Below are 17,989 nucleotides of genomic sequence, written 5' to 3' on the forward strand. Positions count from 1 at the left end.
AAAATGTTTAATATACAAAAGAAATAAGTGCTTCCAGACGAGTACTGCACTTCACTCTTGTTCATTCTCCCTCAGCATCCACACTCAGCTTTCCTGTGCCTCTGTGCATTTCCTTGTCCCACAGTGATTTCTGTATGAATTTACGTCCCACAACACAACAAAAGCACATACATTAGTTCATTTTCTCTCCCAAATGCTTGCAGATGGTTCAAAATACAGATTGGATGTCACTTAGGAGAAGCTAGGATGCACCTGAGTTGACTTAGTGAAAAGGGGCTTGTTTCTCTCACTCACCTTATTTAACTTTGCTACCCTCTTGGGTGAACGTGCCAACAGGTAAGCTTTAGGGAAAGAGGGAGTAATCAGACTGAGCCCAAGTTTGTTTCCTGTAAATACATGTCATCATTAAGAAAGACGCACAGGCACATTGTGTGTAGAGGGTTTTCATTGACGCCAAACTCTCAGCAGTAACCCGAATGCGTTTAAATTATAAGTCAGGCTCTCAGGATAACATGAAGCAAAACCCTTTTAATTAAAAAGTTTTCTACAAACCTTAAATGACTCCGCTCCGTAGATGCTGAATAGCCAACCTATCACTTAATTGAATTCCTCATCCAACTTTAAGTTAAAGACTTTTCACAATAAATTCATATGTTACGGATATTTACCAGCCTTTAATTGACCTAATGATCTTGGTTTTGCGATTTAGAAGGAAACTCTTACATTTGTGAATTATTTTACCTCCTTACAGTCTATATGAATATACCAAGTTATAACTCACACAATATCATGAACAGCCGTCAAAATGACACAAGGGAGTTAAACTTCTACTTTGATTAACAAGAGAGAAAATTATTTGGTGTTTCAACCAAATCGGAAGTTTTATCTATACAAACAATTTCTTCCCCCTACTAACATTGTAAGTCTTTAGATTGAGCAAGTGTCTGATAAAAATGAATCACTTGTTTGCTTTTATCAGCAATCATAAATCTCAAGTAAGTAAATGTGTCGTTAAAAATAAGAGATAACACAATACAATAATAATACGTGTGACCTATTTTGATTCAAAATAGAACACTTGATTGACATTGTTCTCACATACAGACGTCAGTGATGAGTTTAAACTGCATAGTCGTACAATTTTGTTATGGATTCCTATTGGGGAAACAATGATTTGGTGTCACAGAGGTCAGTCAGTTAATGATTTGCCTGATTTGCTAATGGGCTGTCAATTGATACAGCAAATTCTATGAGGTGTCATAAAGGTACTAATCATTAGTGTCTGAAGCCGTCATACTTCAATTTGACCTCAATCTGCTTTCTTTTAGCTTCAACCTTTCTTTTAAAGCATAAGAGAAGAGCAATAAACCAAAGCAACCATTATGCCAACATGGTATGTCGGGAAAAATGTTGTTGCCTCTAGTTTACAAATGAGCTATGTTAAAATGAGGTGAGAATCTTCATGTGACATCCTAGACCCAAAGAAACTGTGTCCACACTACAGATCTTGGCCACCCACCGCTAATTTCTCAACCAAAGGTTAGTATAAATGATAATGATTAAAAATGGTTGGAGGTGGGCACAAAAAGTAAAAAATGTAGCTTGATTATTTTCAATGTGTTGCAAGCATAGAGAAAAACAGCTAGCAATAAAGTAATAAATATAATAATATGAGAGAAAAATATCCACCAACACAAATTGAAAAAAAAAAATTGGAGTTATGATTATATATATATATATATATATATATATATATATATATATATAAAATCATAACTCCAATTTTTTTATATATATCTCATCTCATTAGCCGTACCGCTTATCCTCAGTAGGGTCGCGGGGGGCTGGAGCCCATCCCAGCAATCATCGGGCAGTGGACACCCTGAACTGGTTGCCAGCCAATCGCAGGGCACACAGGGACAGACAACTCATTCGCTCATTCACACCTAGGGACAATTTGGACCGGCCAATTCACCTGAAATGCATGTCTTTGGAATGTGGGAGGAAACCGGAGTGCCCGGAGGAAACCCACGCAAGCACGGGGAGAACATACAAACTCCGCACAGAAAGTCTGGAGCTGGATTTGAACCCACGACAGGTTCCCATGACATGAACTGTGCCAACAAGCGCTAACCACTGCGCCGCCGTGCTGCCTTTATATATATATATATATATATATATATATATATATATATATATATATATACTAAATTCCGGACTACAGAGCGCACCTGATTATAAGCCGCACCCACCACATTTTAAGAGGATAGCCGCTTTTGTACTTACACAAGCCGCACCTGATTATAAGCCGCATGCGCCCACATTAAAACATGTAACATAATCATAAAATTAACCCAAACCCTACTTTGAGTCCCGCAATTTTAACTGAACATAAAGTAAGCAGTTCAAAAACCACAGCCGGCATGATAATGGAAAATGATACCGCAGAACTGCAGAGTCCGGGTCCCGTTAAAAGTAATCTAAGGAAAAAAAGTGTATATTTCCAAAGGTAAGGGTGGGAAAAATATATAACCACTATTGTCTGCCGTGTCCACAAACACTCACATTTACCGGTCCTCACTTCCCGTCATCCCCCGCGTCTGTTACACCCCTACTTTTTAATTGGTCAGTGCAAGACTTATCAGAATAAGTGTCCAAAATAAATACAAATAAATACATTACAAACATATACAGTTGCAAATACATATTATTCATGGTTACACATATTTACAAAGAAAGACGGTACACCAAGAGAGTTTTCAAAGCTTTAATAATAATATTATAACTTTCATCCCAAACCGTGCCTGTGAAGGGTAGCAAAACGCTACTACCAACACGCTCGCAACATAGTGACCCGGCCTGTTAAAAATAACACGTAATACTTGCAGAAACCACGGCTGTGGTTGTTGACCTGAGTACTTAAGACTGTGTACTTCATGGTCAGGCCCTGTGGCTAGGACCTTGACTCAGCCTCTTGGCTGAAAGCAAGTGTCTCGGCCTCTTGGCTTTGTAGTGTATTATGATTTGACCGATAACGGATAATGGATAATTGATAAAGAATATAGAACAATAAACCTCTACAAAATCCCCCCCCCCCCACCACCACGGTAAACCGTCCTCATCTTCCTCCTTATAACTGACGTCATCAAAGTCGTCTTCCCCAGTATGGGGAAGAGACTTTGTCATATAGACGACGTTCCACGCTCCCTTAATCAAAGACACTCTAGCAACACGCTCGCAAGGTTTACGTGCAATAGCTCTGTTTCCTTCTTTACCGGACTGCTCGATTGCGTTTAGCTTGTAAGCTGCGTCATGTGCCTTGAACTCGAGTGCCGCTAGCGGCTGTTAAAAAAATTACATAAATTGGCTGCATCACTGAATAAGCCGCAGGGTTGAAAGTTTGGGAAAAAAGTAGCGGCTTATAGTCCGGAATTTTACGATATATATATATATATATATATATATATATATATGTGAAGAATGATCAATAAGTGGGACACAATCATGAAATGGAACACACTTCATTGGATTTTTCAAACTTTTTTAACAAATAAAAAACGAAAAAGTGGGTGTGCAAAATTATTCAGCCCCTTACTTTCAGTGCAGCAAAGCTTTAAACTTCTCCACAACAGTATCCCGGACCTGCCTGGTGTGTTCCTCGTTCTTCATGATGCTCTCTGCACTTTAAACCGTCCTCTGAGACTATCACAGTGCAGGTGTATTTATACAGAGACTTGATTACACATGGGTGGATTCCATTTATCATCGTTAGTCTTTAGATCAACATTGAATCATTCAGAGATCTTCATTAAACTTCTGGACGGGGTTTGCTGCACTGAAAGTAAAGGGGCTGAATAATTTTGCACACCCACTTTTTTGTTTTTTATTTGTTAAAAAAGTTTAAAATATCCAAGAAAGTGTCTTCAACTTCATGACTGTGTCTCACTTGATGTTGATGCTTCACAAGAAATTACAGTTTTAAATCTTTATGTTTGAATTCTGAAATGTGGCGAAAGGTCACAAAGTTCAAGGGGGCCAAATAGTTTTGCAAGCCATTGGATATATATCCAGGCTGGAGACCCCTGCTCCAAATGATACACTGTCCCTTCGAGAGAAAATAAGGCTACAAAAAAGGAAGATAAAAAACACAGAAAACGATACAAACCAAACTATGTTATTGTTTTCATATTTTTTTGGTTTGAACAAATTTATTGACACTAAAAACAGAAAACAATCATGACAATCTCAACAGCAATTAAGCACATTCACAATATTATATTCCAATATTACGTTTTTAACAGCAAACACAAAGTGAGGTTTGAACAAGCCTTCTCGAAAATCAAACATATTCACAATTTCTTTATATAACATCTTTGTTAGTGTCAATAGATCCGTCCAGGCCAAAGTCGATTGTCCTCGGTCTGAACAAATCCACCGACACCAACAGCAGCAAAACACAGCCATCAAGCATATTCACAATTTTTTTATATTTGACAATATGACGTGACGATATGACGTTATATGATTGATTTGACTTTTACGCGCATTTACTTTGTGTTCCAAAATGCTCAAGAGTTCACATAATATGTCAGTTACATGTTTTCATTAGTGACGGTTACTATGAAACACATGTGACACGAGACAGTACAACAACCGCGTTCCCTTCGATATGTCTTGTCTTCTCAATGACTTCACGCCAGGACATGTTAGAGTGGAAGACCTTTTTATGTGAAGTAGCGATGGCTCTAAACGGCTTTTCGGCCCCGGCCAACACAAATATTATGACGTCATTTGGGTTTGCTCAAGAGCTTTACGAGCAAGGACGTCTAGTTACGATGCTGCAAAGCAAAGAAGCTTTCACTGGGATGGAACTCAACCGAAGGATGCGATAATGTTGTTGTTTTTGTGTCAATGGCGCACTTCGCTGAAGGAAGTCGTAAAAACAGAGGTGGCTAGAGTGGGCATATCATTTTTTAAATGATTCAATTCACGGATCCCTTAAACACCTGGGTTGTCGGGGCACCACTTCCTGTTGTGTGTCTTGAGCAAGTACAGCCTGGCGGCACAATCTCTCTGCGGGCTATTTTTTTTTTTGCTTGGGTGTGCTTTCCCCATGAAACAGATGGTTACCATGGTTACCAATGGCATAAGAAGTCTCCTGATCTCGGATACAGCACATTCCTCATTTGGTCGCCTTTGTTTTTCTGTTTAAAGCATCATCTCATACTTCAGAAATCAGCCTAACCTCAGGAAAAAAACAACTAAAGCAATAAAAAAAAAGAAATAAACAATTAACTACTAAAAGTTCAGCAAGGTTTTTGAAAAAAGTCCAAGTCTGCTCCTATATTCTGTAGGTGATGTCATGATTGCTAACTCTAGTCACCTGGAGCAATCATGTGGGCGCCTTCTGATTGGTTGACGCTTCGTTCTTTAGCGCGCTGCGCCCAGACCTCTTCGTCAGAGTATTACGATTGTAACTCTGTGTGAATCTCCTGATTGCCCATTTCGTCTAGAACTCTGTTTGCCTGTTTCTGCTTGCCTCCTGCTTCCGTCCCACGCTACAATCTTCTCTCCAGCCCCGGTAAACTCGACCTGCCTGTCTTTCGCCCTCCGATTGGCCACCCGATCCGAAGCCTTCTTTTCGGCTCCGCTGCTGACGTCTGACAGCCATCACGTCTCCCGCAAGCCCTGAACGCTATCTTAAATAAAGAACTGTAACGAATGCTCTGGGGTTTCCTGGCCTGTTCTGGTCTCACGACAGATGATATTCAAAATCTGTTTCGTCAACATTGTACAACGGTGACAGTGTGGGATGTTGAGGGGAGATGTGGGGACAAACAAGAAAAAAACTATTCATCACTTAATAGTTTAGCTGTTTTATAAACTTGTATAGGATTTGTCTCGTAGGTATTAAATAAAAAAAACAAATTTTTTGTGTGCCTAAAGTCTTTCTGCTGCTTTTATCATAGTTCTAGTAAGCTAACGTAAGGGACGAGGTCTATTTATCGATGTTCATGACATTTCCAAACAAAAAGTCTCTATTAATCGATACTATATGTTATTTACTTGGCTCTATACCAAAATTCCACGTATTGCCCATGCCTAGTATCTGACTGTCTGGGATATCGTGGTTTTATTGAATGTTGCGTTTCAATGTGTGAAAAGTGTTATACGAATCAAATTTGATCTGACATTCAGTTCTTGCTTCGAAATAAGCATGAATATTGTTAGGCATCTTGCACATCTTTGAGCTACCCGGGTGTTACAAGAGACCAAAAACGGCCCTCAAACCTGAGCCACGTTTTGTGACGGCCTCCGGTGGTGACGGCGGCTCGAGACCAGTTCAGTTTTTTATGGGCTTAAACCACCCAACTTTTACAGCTTGCACTGTTTACCAGCTCCGCACCAACCTTGTCTTTACAGTCTGCCACCACCTTTGTCCCTCTCACAGCACAAGCCCTGAGCAGAAAACCTGTCAGAACTTACTGAGATAACTACATTTATGTCTTCACAGTTAGATATCTAATACAGCAATGGTACAAGACAGTCTTTCTTGGACATGTCTGAGGATTCCCACGTCGGTACCATCTTTCTGTCATATCAACGTGAGATATTAAGAGACGGGTGGGAGTACTCACAGTCCTGCCTCCTGGGCTTGGCTGGTGTTGTGACTGTCACCTTTACAGTTGTTCATTAACAAGCAAAGGACTGATAGCGCCAGTACACACCACGCCACAGGATTATCGCTTTTGTGTTTCCACTGGAGAAAAAAACGGACGGGGTGGAAGTCTTCCGTTTTGCTAACTCAGCCAGGGTCAGAGGGACAGGAAAAAGTTATTTTTTTCTCATTTGAAACCTGGATCCTGATTACTCTGGCCACAACTTTTCTCAGGAAACGCTTAAAACCGTAAAATTCTGAGATGTAGAGAGCTGTGGACGAGATATCGCAAAAGGTGTTTAAAGATGAGTGACTTTAGCAGTTTGCCTTACCTTGGAGTGTTGGTGATGGCAGTGATGGGCAACAAGATGCTGGACGACTGCCTGTCCTCCAAACGGCGATTCACTTTGAACGTTGTGGTGCTGGAAGACGACACCTACGAATGGAGCCGGCCTTTCGTTCAGGCTGCCGTGGAACGGGCCATTGATGCGGACACCAAGGAGAACATTAGAAACAGTAAGAGGACAACTTAACACACCAATCAATGCATTTTCACAAATAGATTTGACGTAGAATTAATCTTAAAGAAAATAAATCAAGCTGTAATTTGAAGAAAACTATTTTTTTTGTGTGATTTTTAAATAATGTTTTGCATTTATGTGATGTATCGAATGTAACATTAAAAAATACAAACAAATAAAATAATGAAAAAGGTTGACATTTCATTAATGCAAAAAAATATAAAGTCAAGTCATGTTTATTTGTATAGTCCTTAATCACAAGGAGTCCCAAAGGGCTGCACAGACCACAGACAATTGCAAACTACAGACTATTATTACACAATTCCCTGATCTAAAACCTACACTAGGGCAAGGAAAAACTCTAAAACCTCAGCATAAGGAAAGTGAAGGGACTACGCATGAGATAATCCGCTTTCCAGGATGACCAGGCTACAAAGAAAAGACACAATTTTGTGTCATGTTTTTCAAATCACAGTGACAATTAACTTATGCTTTGTATTTACATTACCGTTCAACAGTTTGGGATCGCTTATAAATTTCCGAGTTTTTAAAGGAAGAGCACAGTTTTTTCAAGGACGATCAAATAAAACTAATCAGAAATATACCCCATACGTTGTTAATGTGGTCAATGACTATTTTAGCTGCTAATGTCTGTTTTTTATTGCAATCTTTCCATAGGTGTATAGAGGCCTTTTTCCAGCAACCAACACTCCAGTGTTCTGAAACTACATTGCATTTGCTAATTGTGTTAGAACGCTAATGGATGATTATAAAAATTGTGTGCAATTATATTAGCACAACTAAAAAGATTAGCTGTTTCGAAAAGCTGTAACCATATTTGTGGATGTGATTCAACTTTTAGAATGGCCAGAATAAAATAATTTTCATGTCAAACTCACCAGTCTATTCTTATTGTAAGAAATGAAAACTATTCCATGCACGGATTTTCCAATAAACTGAAGATCTCCTTCTACACTGTGAACTACTCCCTTCAGAGAACAGTTCATATATTTACATATTTCATTTATTTATGTTTGCACTCATTTTTTGGAGTAATTTAACAGAAATATCAAAGGAAAATGATTTATCTATACTGGACTACATTTTGCCAATGTTATTCCTGTTATACTTTATAATAACAACAAGTTTTATCTTGCCTGGTTCCAGATTTAAGCTTCGTTCTTACAGCCAACTTCAACGGCTTCAACACAACCGTGTACAACCGTCAGGGATGTGGCAGCAGCACTTGTGAAGGCGTGGCCATTCTCAAAATGTTGCATGTAAGTGTTCCAAAGAAGATGGCTCCTCGTTTGTATTTAATGAGTATTTTGAGCGAAATGTCATGTTCATATTCTATTTTTTATTTTTACAAAAGAAAGGCGGCACGGTGGCTGGGTGTTCAGCACGCAACCCCACGGTGCAGAGGTTTAGAGTTCAAGTCAGGCTACCGCAATCTCCCCGTGTGGAGTTTGCATGTTCTTGCCGTGCCTGTGTGGGTTTCCTCCGGGTACTCCGGTTTCCTCCCACATTACAAAAACATGCATTTCAGGTTAATTGACCGGTTCAAATTGTCCTTAGGTGTGAATAAGCGAGTGTATTGTCTGTCTCTGTGTGCCCTGCGATTGGCTGGCAAACAGTTCAGGGTGTCCCCTGCCCACTGCCCGATGATTGCTGGGATGGGCTCCAGCACCCCCGCAACCCTACTGAGGATAAGCGGTGCAGCTAATGAGATGAGAGATGAGATGAGAATAATATGCTTTATAAAGATAAACAAAGTTGAGTTTAACTTACTTTTGTAAGAGTGGCCGAAAAAAAGCTTTCCGACCATTTTCTCAACCGCAACAAGCTTTCTTATTCCACCTTCATTTTAGGAGAAACGGCTCGGCTCTTCTTTACACTTTACACCAACCATATTGAATGGATGCACGAGATATTAAACAATAAAGATCAAAGTTCTAAGCGCACTGGAGATTCAGTCCACGTAACATGATATGTTCACGTACGAACTAGAAAGAGGAAGCGGATTTTTTAACTTCCGGGTGGATGCTGGTTGACCTCTTATAGCGGCAAACGCTGGTAGCGGTGAAAACAAGCACGACAGTATTGTCATGTACTCTGAAAAAGGTAAACACAATAAAAAAAAAAATCTAACTTACAGCAATGTTCGGATATTTTTCGACATCCAGAGAAAAAACGTAAGTCGAATGGTCGTAAGTAGGGGAGCGTCTGTAGAAACCTTCGGCCACTGATAGTTTCTTTCATTTCATGTTCATGTTTGGGGGATTTTTATATCAAGGAAAATTGTCTTTTGTGCAAGTTGAAAATGAAAAATTACTGACAGAGCTAGCTGGCAACCAGTTCAGGGGGTCTGGAGATAGCTGGAATGGGCTCCAGCACCCCCGCGACCCCACTGAGGATAAGCAATGCAAAAAAGGGTTGGATGGATTTTTACAGAAGATTCCCTACTGTTATTGCGAAACATTTGAAGCTTGTATTAACTGCCTGCTTTAGAAATTATGCTGTTTTTGTCCTTTTTTTGGACAATGACATGCTCCTGTGATAGACACAAAGTTAATTTTGGTATACATTAATCACCCATCCATTTCAGGTTACATTAGTCAGGCTTATTCATTTCATTATAGCTTATTATTTAAATTACTATATATATATTTTTAATGACGCCCCGTCACACTGGTTGAAAAACATTTATGTATGTTAACTACTGTTCAAAAGGTTGGGGTCGCTTAGAAATGTCCTTGTTTTTAAAAGAAAAGCACTGATTTTGTTTCTCCAATAAAGATAACATGAAACGAATCGGACCCCCCATTCATTGGTAACGGGGTAAATGACTATGTTAGCTGCAAATTTTTGCTTTTTAATGATATACCTACACAGGTGTATGGAGGCCATTTTCCAGCAACCAGCAGCACTCCAGTGTTCTAGTGTAAATTGTGTCTGTTAATTGCGTTGGAAGGCTAATGAATGGTTAAAAAAACCTTGTGGAACTATTTTAGTACAACTGAAAACGGCTGAGGCCGGTTGGAGAAGCTATAAAGCGAACCATACTTTTGAACTAGTCGAGTATCTTGAGCATCACATTTGTGGCTGTGATTAAACTTTCACCATGGCTTGTAAAATAGCACTTTGAAGTGAAAATCGACAGTATGTAGATGCCCCCTAGCACAACCAAGAGGGCAGGTACATTAGAATCTCTAGTTTGAGATGCCTTACAGGTCCTTAGCTAGCAATTTTGTTAAACAGTACCCGCAAAACACCAGTGTGAACATCTACAGTGAAGAGGCAAGTCTCAGATGCTGGCCTTCAAGGCAAAGTGGAAAATAATTAGATATATCTGAGACTGGTCAACAAATTGAAGAGATTGATATGGGAAAAAGAACACAGACATTAGACAACTCATTTGATAAATAAAAGTGTGACCTTTTCATATAAATCCTAAGTTTCTGGCCGAACCCAAACTTTTAACAGTGGCGTATCAGTTGGACATGATTTATGATAAATTTATCCGAGAGCTCAGTTGAAATTAGGAAGCACTTTCTTGAACAACGCTGCCCACTTTTCATCCTTCTTTAGAATAATGGTGAAGCCGGATGTGTCATGCTGGGGCCTTCCTGCACGTATGCCACCTTCCAGTTAGTGGAGTGAGTGTCACTCTTCCCGTCTGTTAATGTACTGATCAGCACAATTGACCGATGCGATTTTCCATCCCTGCGTCTTCAGTGATGAAATTGGTCTGACTTTGAGCATGCCCATCATTTCTGCCGGGAGCTTCGGCCTTTCTTGCGACTACAAGCCCAAACTGACTCGGATCTTGCCGCCGGCGCGTAAGATCTCAGACATGTTTTCCCATTTTATTATGGAAAAGCTGCCATTCAAGGATGAGTGGAAGCACGTGTATGTGTACAAGAAGTCAATCTACAATGCGACCGAGGATTGTTTTTGGTGAGTGACGAGTACCTATCACCTAACTCATTTTCACCTAGGGCCACATCCGCGTAATGTCTGTCTTCAAAGGGCCTGATGTCATTGATAAATGTAACTAAATGTAATTGATATGTAAAATAAATGTGACTACGCCTTGCTGTTAAGTAAGTCTGGATTTACTAAATATTCCGGTCAAAAATGACAGTTGCATTGAAAACATGTCACTACACATATATAATATGTTATTAATAAAATACAGTGATGCCTCTACATCCAAGCTACTCAAGCTATGAGAAATTTGAGATATGAGATGTCTTTCGAGCAAAAATTTTGCCTGACATGCAAAAAAAAAAAAAAATCTGATTCAGAATATTTATAGTCATTTTCCAAATAAACAACAAAACTTGTTTTGAGCCATTCATTTAGGTAATACAAGAAAATACAAAATCCACAAAATAAACAATCCAGAACAAAGAGACCGGGCCTTTAAAGTCATTTTATAATCATTTTATGTGTTTATAACTGTAGTTCTATGTTCAATTACTATTTGAATGGGTTTTTGGCAGACATGGGGACTTGAGACTTAGTGACTTGGACTCGAGTCGACTCGAGTCGCTGTTTTTATGACTTGTGACTTGACTTGGACTTGGCAATCTAAGACTCGGGACTTGACTTGTGACTTGACTTGCCCAAGAAAAAAATACTTGGGACTTACTTGGGACTTGAAGGTGAAGACTTGAGACTTACTTGAGACTTGCACATGTGTGACTTGGTCCCATGTCTGGTTTTTGGTTATCAGGATGATGAGTTTTATTGCTATTTAGAGTGAACCGGGATGATTTTGGGAAGCCGGGACCAAGTCAATTGGCTTTAGCTATTTCGAATAAAGAAAATTCGCCCGAGATACGAGCAATTCTAATTACGAGCCATTCAAAAAATCTCATATGTAGAGGGGTCACTGTTTAAAAATATATCTTTTTCTTGACATTTTACCCCTGATTGGTATCAATTTTGAAATACTGGTGTGTAGTGGTGCTGAGCCGTCACTTTGTGGATATCGTAATAGACAAGCATCGTGGGAAATGTATTTTCCGGTCAAACTATTCTGTTACCAGTTTATTTTTAGACAATCAAATATTTTAAGCTCTTGCGGGCCCCCAAAAATGACGAGGAGGGCCACATTTGACATGCGGGCCGTGAGTTTGATATATATGACCTAAGCTCTTTTGCTGTGAGTTATTGTTTTTTGGTCCTCTCGTGCCAGGTACACCAATGCACTGGAAGCACCTTCTGCCAACTTTGCTACCACCATTAAGCGAGAGATGCTTCGTTCAGAAGATGACCTTAAGAAAGCACTCGTATCCAGGAATAGGCATAGTAACAGTGAGTTGTATTTTTTTTTAATAATTTTTAACTTATTTTCTTCGAAGGGAGATTGTGTGTCATTTGACAACCAAATTTCACTGTATTGTGTAAGCAAACTTTTTGGATTGAAAATCTCAAAATGTTTAATTAATTTCCAGCACCAATTAAATGTTCTTTTTAAAGCTTACATTTTCATGTTGCCTTAAATGACAGTATCAAGTTTTCTACCCATTTTTTGGTCACTTTGGCTCAGAAGATAATACACACTATTCATTTAGGTTAATATTTTGCTCTGATTTTGAGTTTTAATAATTTTATTAACCTACTTTTTAACTATTTTTTAAACTTGTTTTTTTCAAATGATAAAAAGAGGATAACGTAGACAAAGATGATCTGCTGGTAAAATAAAGAAAATGATCATTAAAATCAGAGAAGGATTGTGAGGAGGGTTTTTACTTGAATTTTATCATTTTTGACAGTGCAACCTTCATCAAATAAAACACATTCAAATGTATATATTTCCCTGTACAGATAATTACCTTGAGTTGAAGACTACAGAGAGCACCTGATTAAAAGCCGCTAGCAGAGATTTAAGGACTCTCAACTTTGTTATTGTACAGGCCGCATCGGATTTTAAGCCACGGGCTTCAACAGCCATAAAAGTGAACTCAATCACGACAATTATATTAAAAAAATCCGCAGGGAAATGTCTTGTACAGAAAAAAATTGTGCCGTGATTAAGCCCATGATTTATGGGCTAGGTCAGCAACAGTCAATCTCTATCAACTAGCGCAACAGTCTTTCTTAATTTAATTTGCATGAACATATTCACAAGATTGTGACAAAAAAATTCTCGAAACACAACTCAAAGAACTACACCGACTAAAATTCAGAAGTCCGTAAAATCCCAGCAGCCTGTACACATGCTGAGGTGTGCAAGTTATCTTAAGCTCTCCAATCCATCTGCTGATTGAATATTTTAGTGTGGCATTAAGTGACTGACTCATCGGGAATGACATAATTTTCCCATCGGCCGTAAACTGTGACGTCATATTAGTCTGTTATTGTTAAGACCAGAACAGGAAGAGGACCCAGATGCGTAACATTTCCCACACAAGCTTTGTTTTACGGGAATGGGGCAGTCATGCACGTTAACACAAACGTCAGTGATTCGGCGATCACTGGGTGGAAGAAGAAAGGGAGAAGTCCGGCGTGGAACAACAGGAAGCCAGAGGCCGACGAGATCGATACCAGATACAAGAGCAGATACCGGAAAGGACGGGACAGACAGGGTCGATACCAGATACACGAGCAGATACCGGACCGACGGGGTCGATACCGGACAGGACGGGACAGACAGGCTCGATTACAGATACAGGAGACTAGAGACAGATATCAGACAGGACGAGACAGACGGGATCGATACTGGAAACTGGAGACTGGTGAAAACTATCGGACAGGATGAGACAGGCGGGATTGATACCAGACACTGGTGACTCGGGTCCGATATCAAACAGGACGAGATAGACGGGAACGATACCCGATCCTGGAGATTGTTGCAACGTATCAGACAGGACAAGACAGACGGGATCGATGCCAGACACTGGAGACTGGAGTCCGATATCAAACAGGATGAGATAGACGGGAACGATACCCGATACTGGAGATTGTAGCAAGATATCAGACAGGACGATACAGATGGGATCGATACCAAACACTGGAGACTGGACTCAGATCTCAAACAGGACGAGATAGACAGGATCGATGTCGGACAGGATACACAAGCAGGATACTGGACAGAGTCAAAAGACCCGTCTTGCGGGTGCAGATGTTCGTTGACGGACAGACCAAGTGTGAGTGAGAGCACTGAGCTTAAATAGGAGGGAAGCCAAATGGGCGGGGCCAATTGGGGGCAATGGGCAACCGTGGCAGTAATAAGTATGATTACTGTCACCCCGATAATTATTGTGTACCCCTCCTTAGTTTTTAAATAGTGCCGGCATGTATAATAACTCATTTAATGACAATTAACCAGTTTTTACCGCTAGGAGTTGCTAAACAATACACACTGTACCTTTTAAAACAGATTACTGTATACATAACATGATGCATGTAAATTCAAATGCGCAGTCTCACCACAGTTATTCATGTTTGCCATGAGATTGAATGTAAATTTAACGAAGAGGCTTTGCGTCAATTAAAAACATTTGCAAATTTTCATCTCAGTTTTCATCATTTGTGGCCGTCCGGATGACATCACGTCCATCAAGTCCAAGGTGGGCTCACTCCACCCCGACATCATGTTCATACTCGTGGATATTTACAAGTAAGTAACACTTGATTCAGAGTTTTACCTTGCCCTCATCTAGGTTTCAGATCAGGGCATGATGTCGATAGTCAGTGCGGCCCCTTCAGACTTTTTGATTGAGTTATACAAATAAACTTGTCTTGTCTTTAAATCATGGATGTCAAACATATGTGCTGCGGGACTGATCGGGTCAGCTAAGGGGTTGAATCCAGCCCGCAAGAGAACGCCAAGAGATACACAAGGAAAATTTGTGTCAAAAAAAATTACCTGCGGTTTTAAACATGTACACCGGATGTTGCCGGTCAGTCAATTCCCAGGTTCTCTAGTATTTTTCACTACTTGTTGTCCTTTTATTTTGTCAAACAAATGCTTGAGCCTGTAAGATGGGTTCGTTCTTTGGTTTTAATGTATAAAGGAGTATTTAATAAATAAATAAATAAATAAATATAGGTTTCCACTTTGCGAGTTTTGACTGTCCCATGACCCTTATGGATTGCAACCCCTGCAAAAAACAAGGGATTTCTGTAATTTTGGTATATTTTCATACTTTCCACTCCTTAGTCCATATTTTCTTGCTTTTCAGTACTTTTAATACTGTAACATTCTTTTTTTAGTTGTTATCAGGGCTTTTCAGGGCAATGTACTTTTTTGCAACTTTCACTAGTTTTTGTACTTTTTTCACACAATTTTAAGTGCTTTTTCATACTTTTCAGTGCATTCCAGATTTTTTTTTTTTTCAAAAGATCCCAATTTTTAAAAATCTTCGTGTATGTATTTTTACTGACAGTTTTTTTTCATAGCAAGTGTCCCCAGAGCATAAATGAGAATGACATTCTGGCTTTAAATCCTTTTTGTCTTTTACAGCCCCGAGTATTATGTTAACAGTACATCCAGTCAGGCCATGCGTGACGTGCTGGTCGTCACGCTCCCTCAGAGAAACTATGACTACGGATCGAGTTTACCTTACAATGACACAGTAAGACCTATTTTGAACACCTTTAAGGTCCATGGTTGTGTAAAGACTGCCACATTCAATGCTTTTTTTCTTTTTTTATGCCAGATCAATGACTATGTGGCTGGCTATCATGATGGTGCTTTACTGTTTGGTAAAGTGCTGAGGGAGAGGATGCTCAGCCAGAAGAGTAACCGAGGAGCTAGTGATGTCCCGCTCAGTGACAACCCCTTCGGAAATGTTTCATTCTACGGTACAGTATGTCTTAAAATTCCAGGAAGTGGACAACATTTGGACCTGTCATGAACAGGCAAGAAAACCCCAACCCTATCTAGCAGTGGTTTGCGTAGAAATAAAGCCATATTTTCTTATGACTCTGTCAGTAATTTTTCATTTTCAACTTGCACAAAAGACAATTTTCCTTGATATAAAAATCCCCCAAACATGAACATGAAATGAAAGAAACTATCAGTGGCCGAAGGTTTCTACAGACGCTCCCCTACTTACGACCATTCGACTTACATTTTTTCTCTGGATGTCGAAAAATATCCGAACATTGCTGTAAGTTAGATTTTTTTTTATTGTGTTTACCTTTTTCAGAGTACATGACAATACTGTCGTGCTTGTTTTCACCGCTACCAGCGTTTGCCGCTATAAGAGGTCACCCAGCATCCACCCGGAAGTAAAAAAATCCGCTTCCTCTTTCTAGTTCGTACGTCAACATATCATGTTATGTGGACTGAATCTCCAGCGCGCTTAGAACTTTGACATCTTTATTGTTTAATATCTCGTGCATCCATTCAATATGGTTGGTGTAAAGTGTAAAGAAGAGGCGAGCCGTTTCTCCTAAAATGAAGGTGGAATAAGAAAGCTTGTTGCGGTTGAGAAAATGGTCGGAAAGCTTTTTTTCGGCCACTCTTGAAGAGCGTCTTACAAAAGTAAGTTAAACTCAACTTTGTTTATCTTTATAGAGCATATTATTCTCATCTCATCTCTCATCTCATTAGCTGCACCGCTTATCCTCAGTAGGGTTGCGGGTGTGCTGGAGCCCATCCCAGCAATCATCGGGCAGTGGACAGGGGACACCCTGAACTGTTTGCCAGCCAATCGCAGGGCACACGGGGACAGACAACTCACTCGCTCATTCACACCTAGGGACAATTTGGACCAGCCAATTCACCTGAAATGCATGTTTTTGTAATGTGGGAGGAAACCGGAGGAAACCCACGCAAGCACGGGGAGAACATACAAACTCCGCACAGGAAGTCTGGAGCTGAATTTGAACCCACGCAGGAGGTTCCCATGAATTGAACTGTGCCGCACATGCGCTAACCGCTGCGCCGCCGTGCTGCCAGCATATTATTCTATGAAATGTTAATTTTTTAGTACAAAACATTACAAGTTCTTATACAAGCCTTAAACATACTTCTATGAACCTTAAACATAAAAATATAGCACTTAAGCAACTTACGAACAATCTCGTTCGTAAGTAGGGCAGCGTCTGTACCTTGAACTAGCAAAATACTTTTGGGGTTGTGGATATTAAAAAAAAATCTTGTTTTTACAACATGATTTGATCTGATTTATCAAAATGTGTTGTTTTATTCATTTATATAAAAAAACAATAAGTAAAATAAAACATTAAATACACTGTAAAGTAAAGTAGTGTCTAAAACAGTGTTTCCCAACCTCTTTTGAGCCAATGCACGCTTTTTTGATCAGAAAATCTCGAGGCCCACCATCCATCGAAAATATTTAAAGATCAGTCACTGGCACCAATCTCTTTTTATTTAAAGGTCAAATCAGTACCGTACTTTGTCTAAATAGACAGTATTACGTTTTTCTCTTTATTTGTGGTCACCGGGGCTCATGAGGTAATGTAGTTTATTCATTTTAGTCAATGATTTTTGTGTAATTAGAGATTTTATTTTGTTTCAACCGGTTTTGTAAAGGATAATTGTTATTTTTATTTAGTTTTATTCTATAAAAGGATTGCAAAAATAATTTTCTAAATAAGAAAAAGTATCAACCAGTGAAACAAAAAATGTTCTAACCTTTTTCTCGTTTTCGTTTTAGCAACAAAATAAGAAAATTATTGGTACCAGCATGTTTATTGTTTATTTCATTTCCTTGCTCTGCCTCCTGAGCACATCATAAGTATATAGAAAAAAATGGAATGAATGAATCTGCTGCCACCCACAGATATGAATGAATGTCATAGTTACTCGGCTGATCACCGGAAA

At 39.5% G+C, this 17,989-nt stretch overlaps 1 protein-coding gene and 1 long non-coding RNA gene across 6 annotated transcripts in view; one reads left to right on the forward strand and one right to left on the reverse strand.

The window, feature by feature from the left end:
• gucy2ca (guanylate cyclase 2Ca) overlaps positions 1-17,989 on the forward strand; it is a 33,080-nt gene that overhangs the window by 982 nt on the left and 14,109 nt on the right. For 3 of the 5 annotated variants that reach the window (XM_088325886.1, XM_088325887.1, XM_088325903.1), the window contains 8 exons: positions 6,981-7,174; positions 8,347-8,459; positions 10,771-10,838; positions 10,918-11,139; positions 12,386-12,504; positions 14,713-14,812; positions 15,659-15,770; positions 15,855-15,999. In XM_088325886.1, coding sequence (XP_088182012.1) covers positions 7,006-7,174; positions 8,347-8,459; positions 10,771-10,838; positions 10,918-11,139; positions 12,386-12,504; positions 14,713-14,812; positions 15,659-15,770; positions 15,855-15,999 — 1,048 coding nt within the window. In that variant the 5' untranslated portion in view covers positions 6,981-7,005. Of the gene's footprint in view, positions 1-3,876; positions 7,175-8,346; positions 8,460-9,224; positions 9,304-10,770; positions 10,839-10,917; positions 11,140-12,385; positions 12,505-14,712; positions 14,813-15,658; positions 15,771-15,854; positions 16,000-17,989 lie in introns of those variants that run through there. The other 2 variants (XM_088325866.1, XM_088325904.1) reach the window with 2 other exon arrangements.
• LOC148373471 (uncharacterized) lies at positions 295-9,173 on the reverse strand. Its single transcript, XR_015849081.1, has 3 exons — positions 8,971-9,173; positions 6,991-7,123; positions 295-386 (listed from the first exon to the last, which is right to left on the reverse strand). It is a non-coding gene; the product is annotated as an uncharacterized LOC148373471 (long non-coding RNA).

The sequence above is a fragment of the Urocampus carinirostris genome, chromosome 1, assembly GCF_059441175.1.
Source record: "Urocampus carinirostris isolate Australia breed hairy pipefish chromosome 1, RoL_Ucar_1.0, whole genome shotgun sequence".
NCBI classification, from domain to species: domain Eukaryota; kingdom Metazoa; phylum Chordata; class Actinopteri; order Syngnathiformes; family Syngnathidae; genus Urocampus; species Urocampus carinirostris.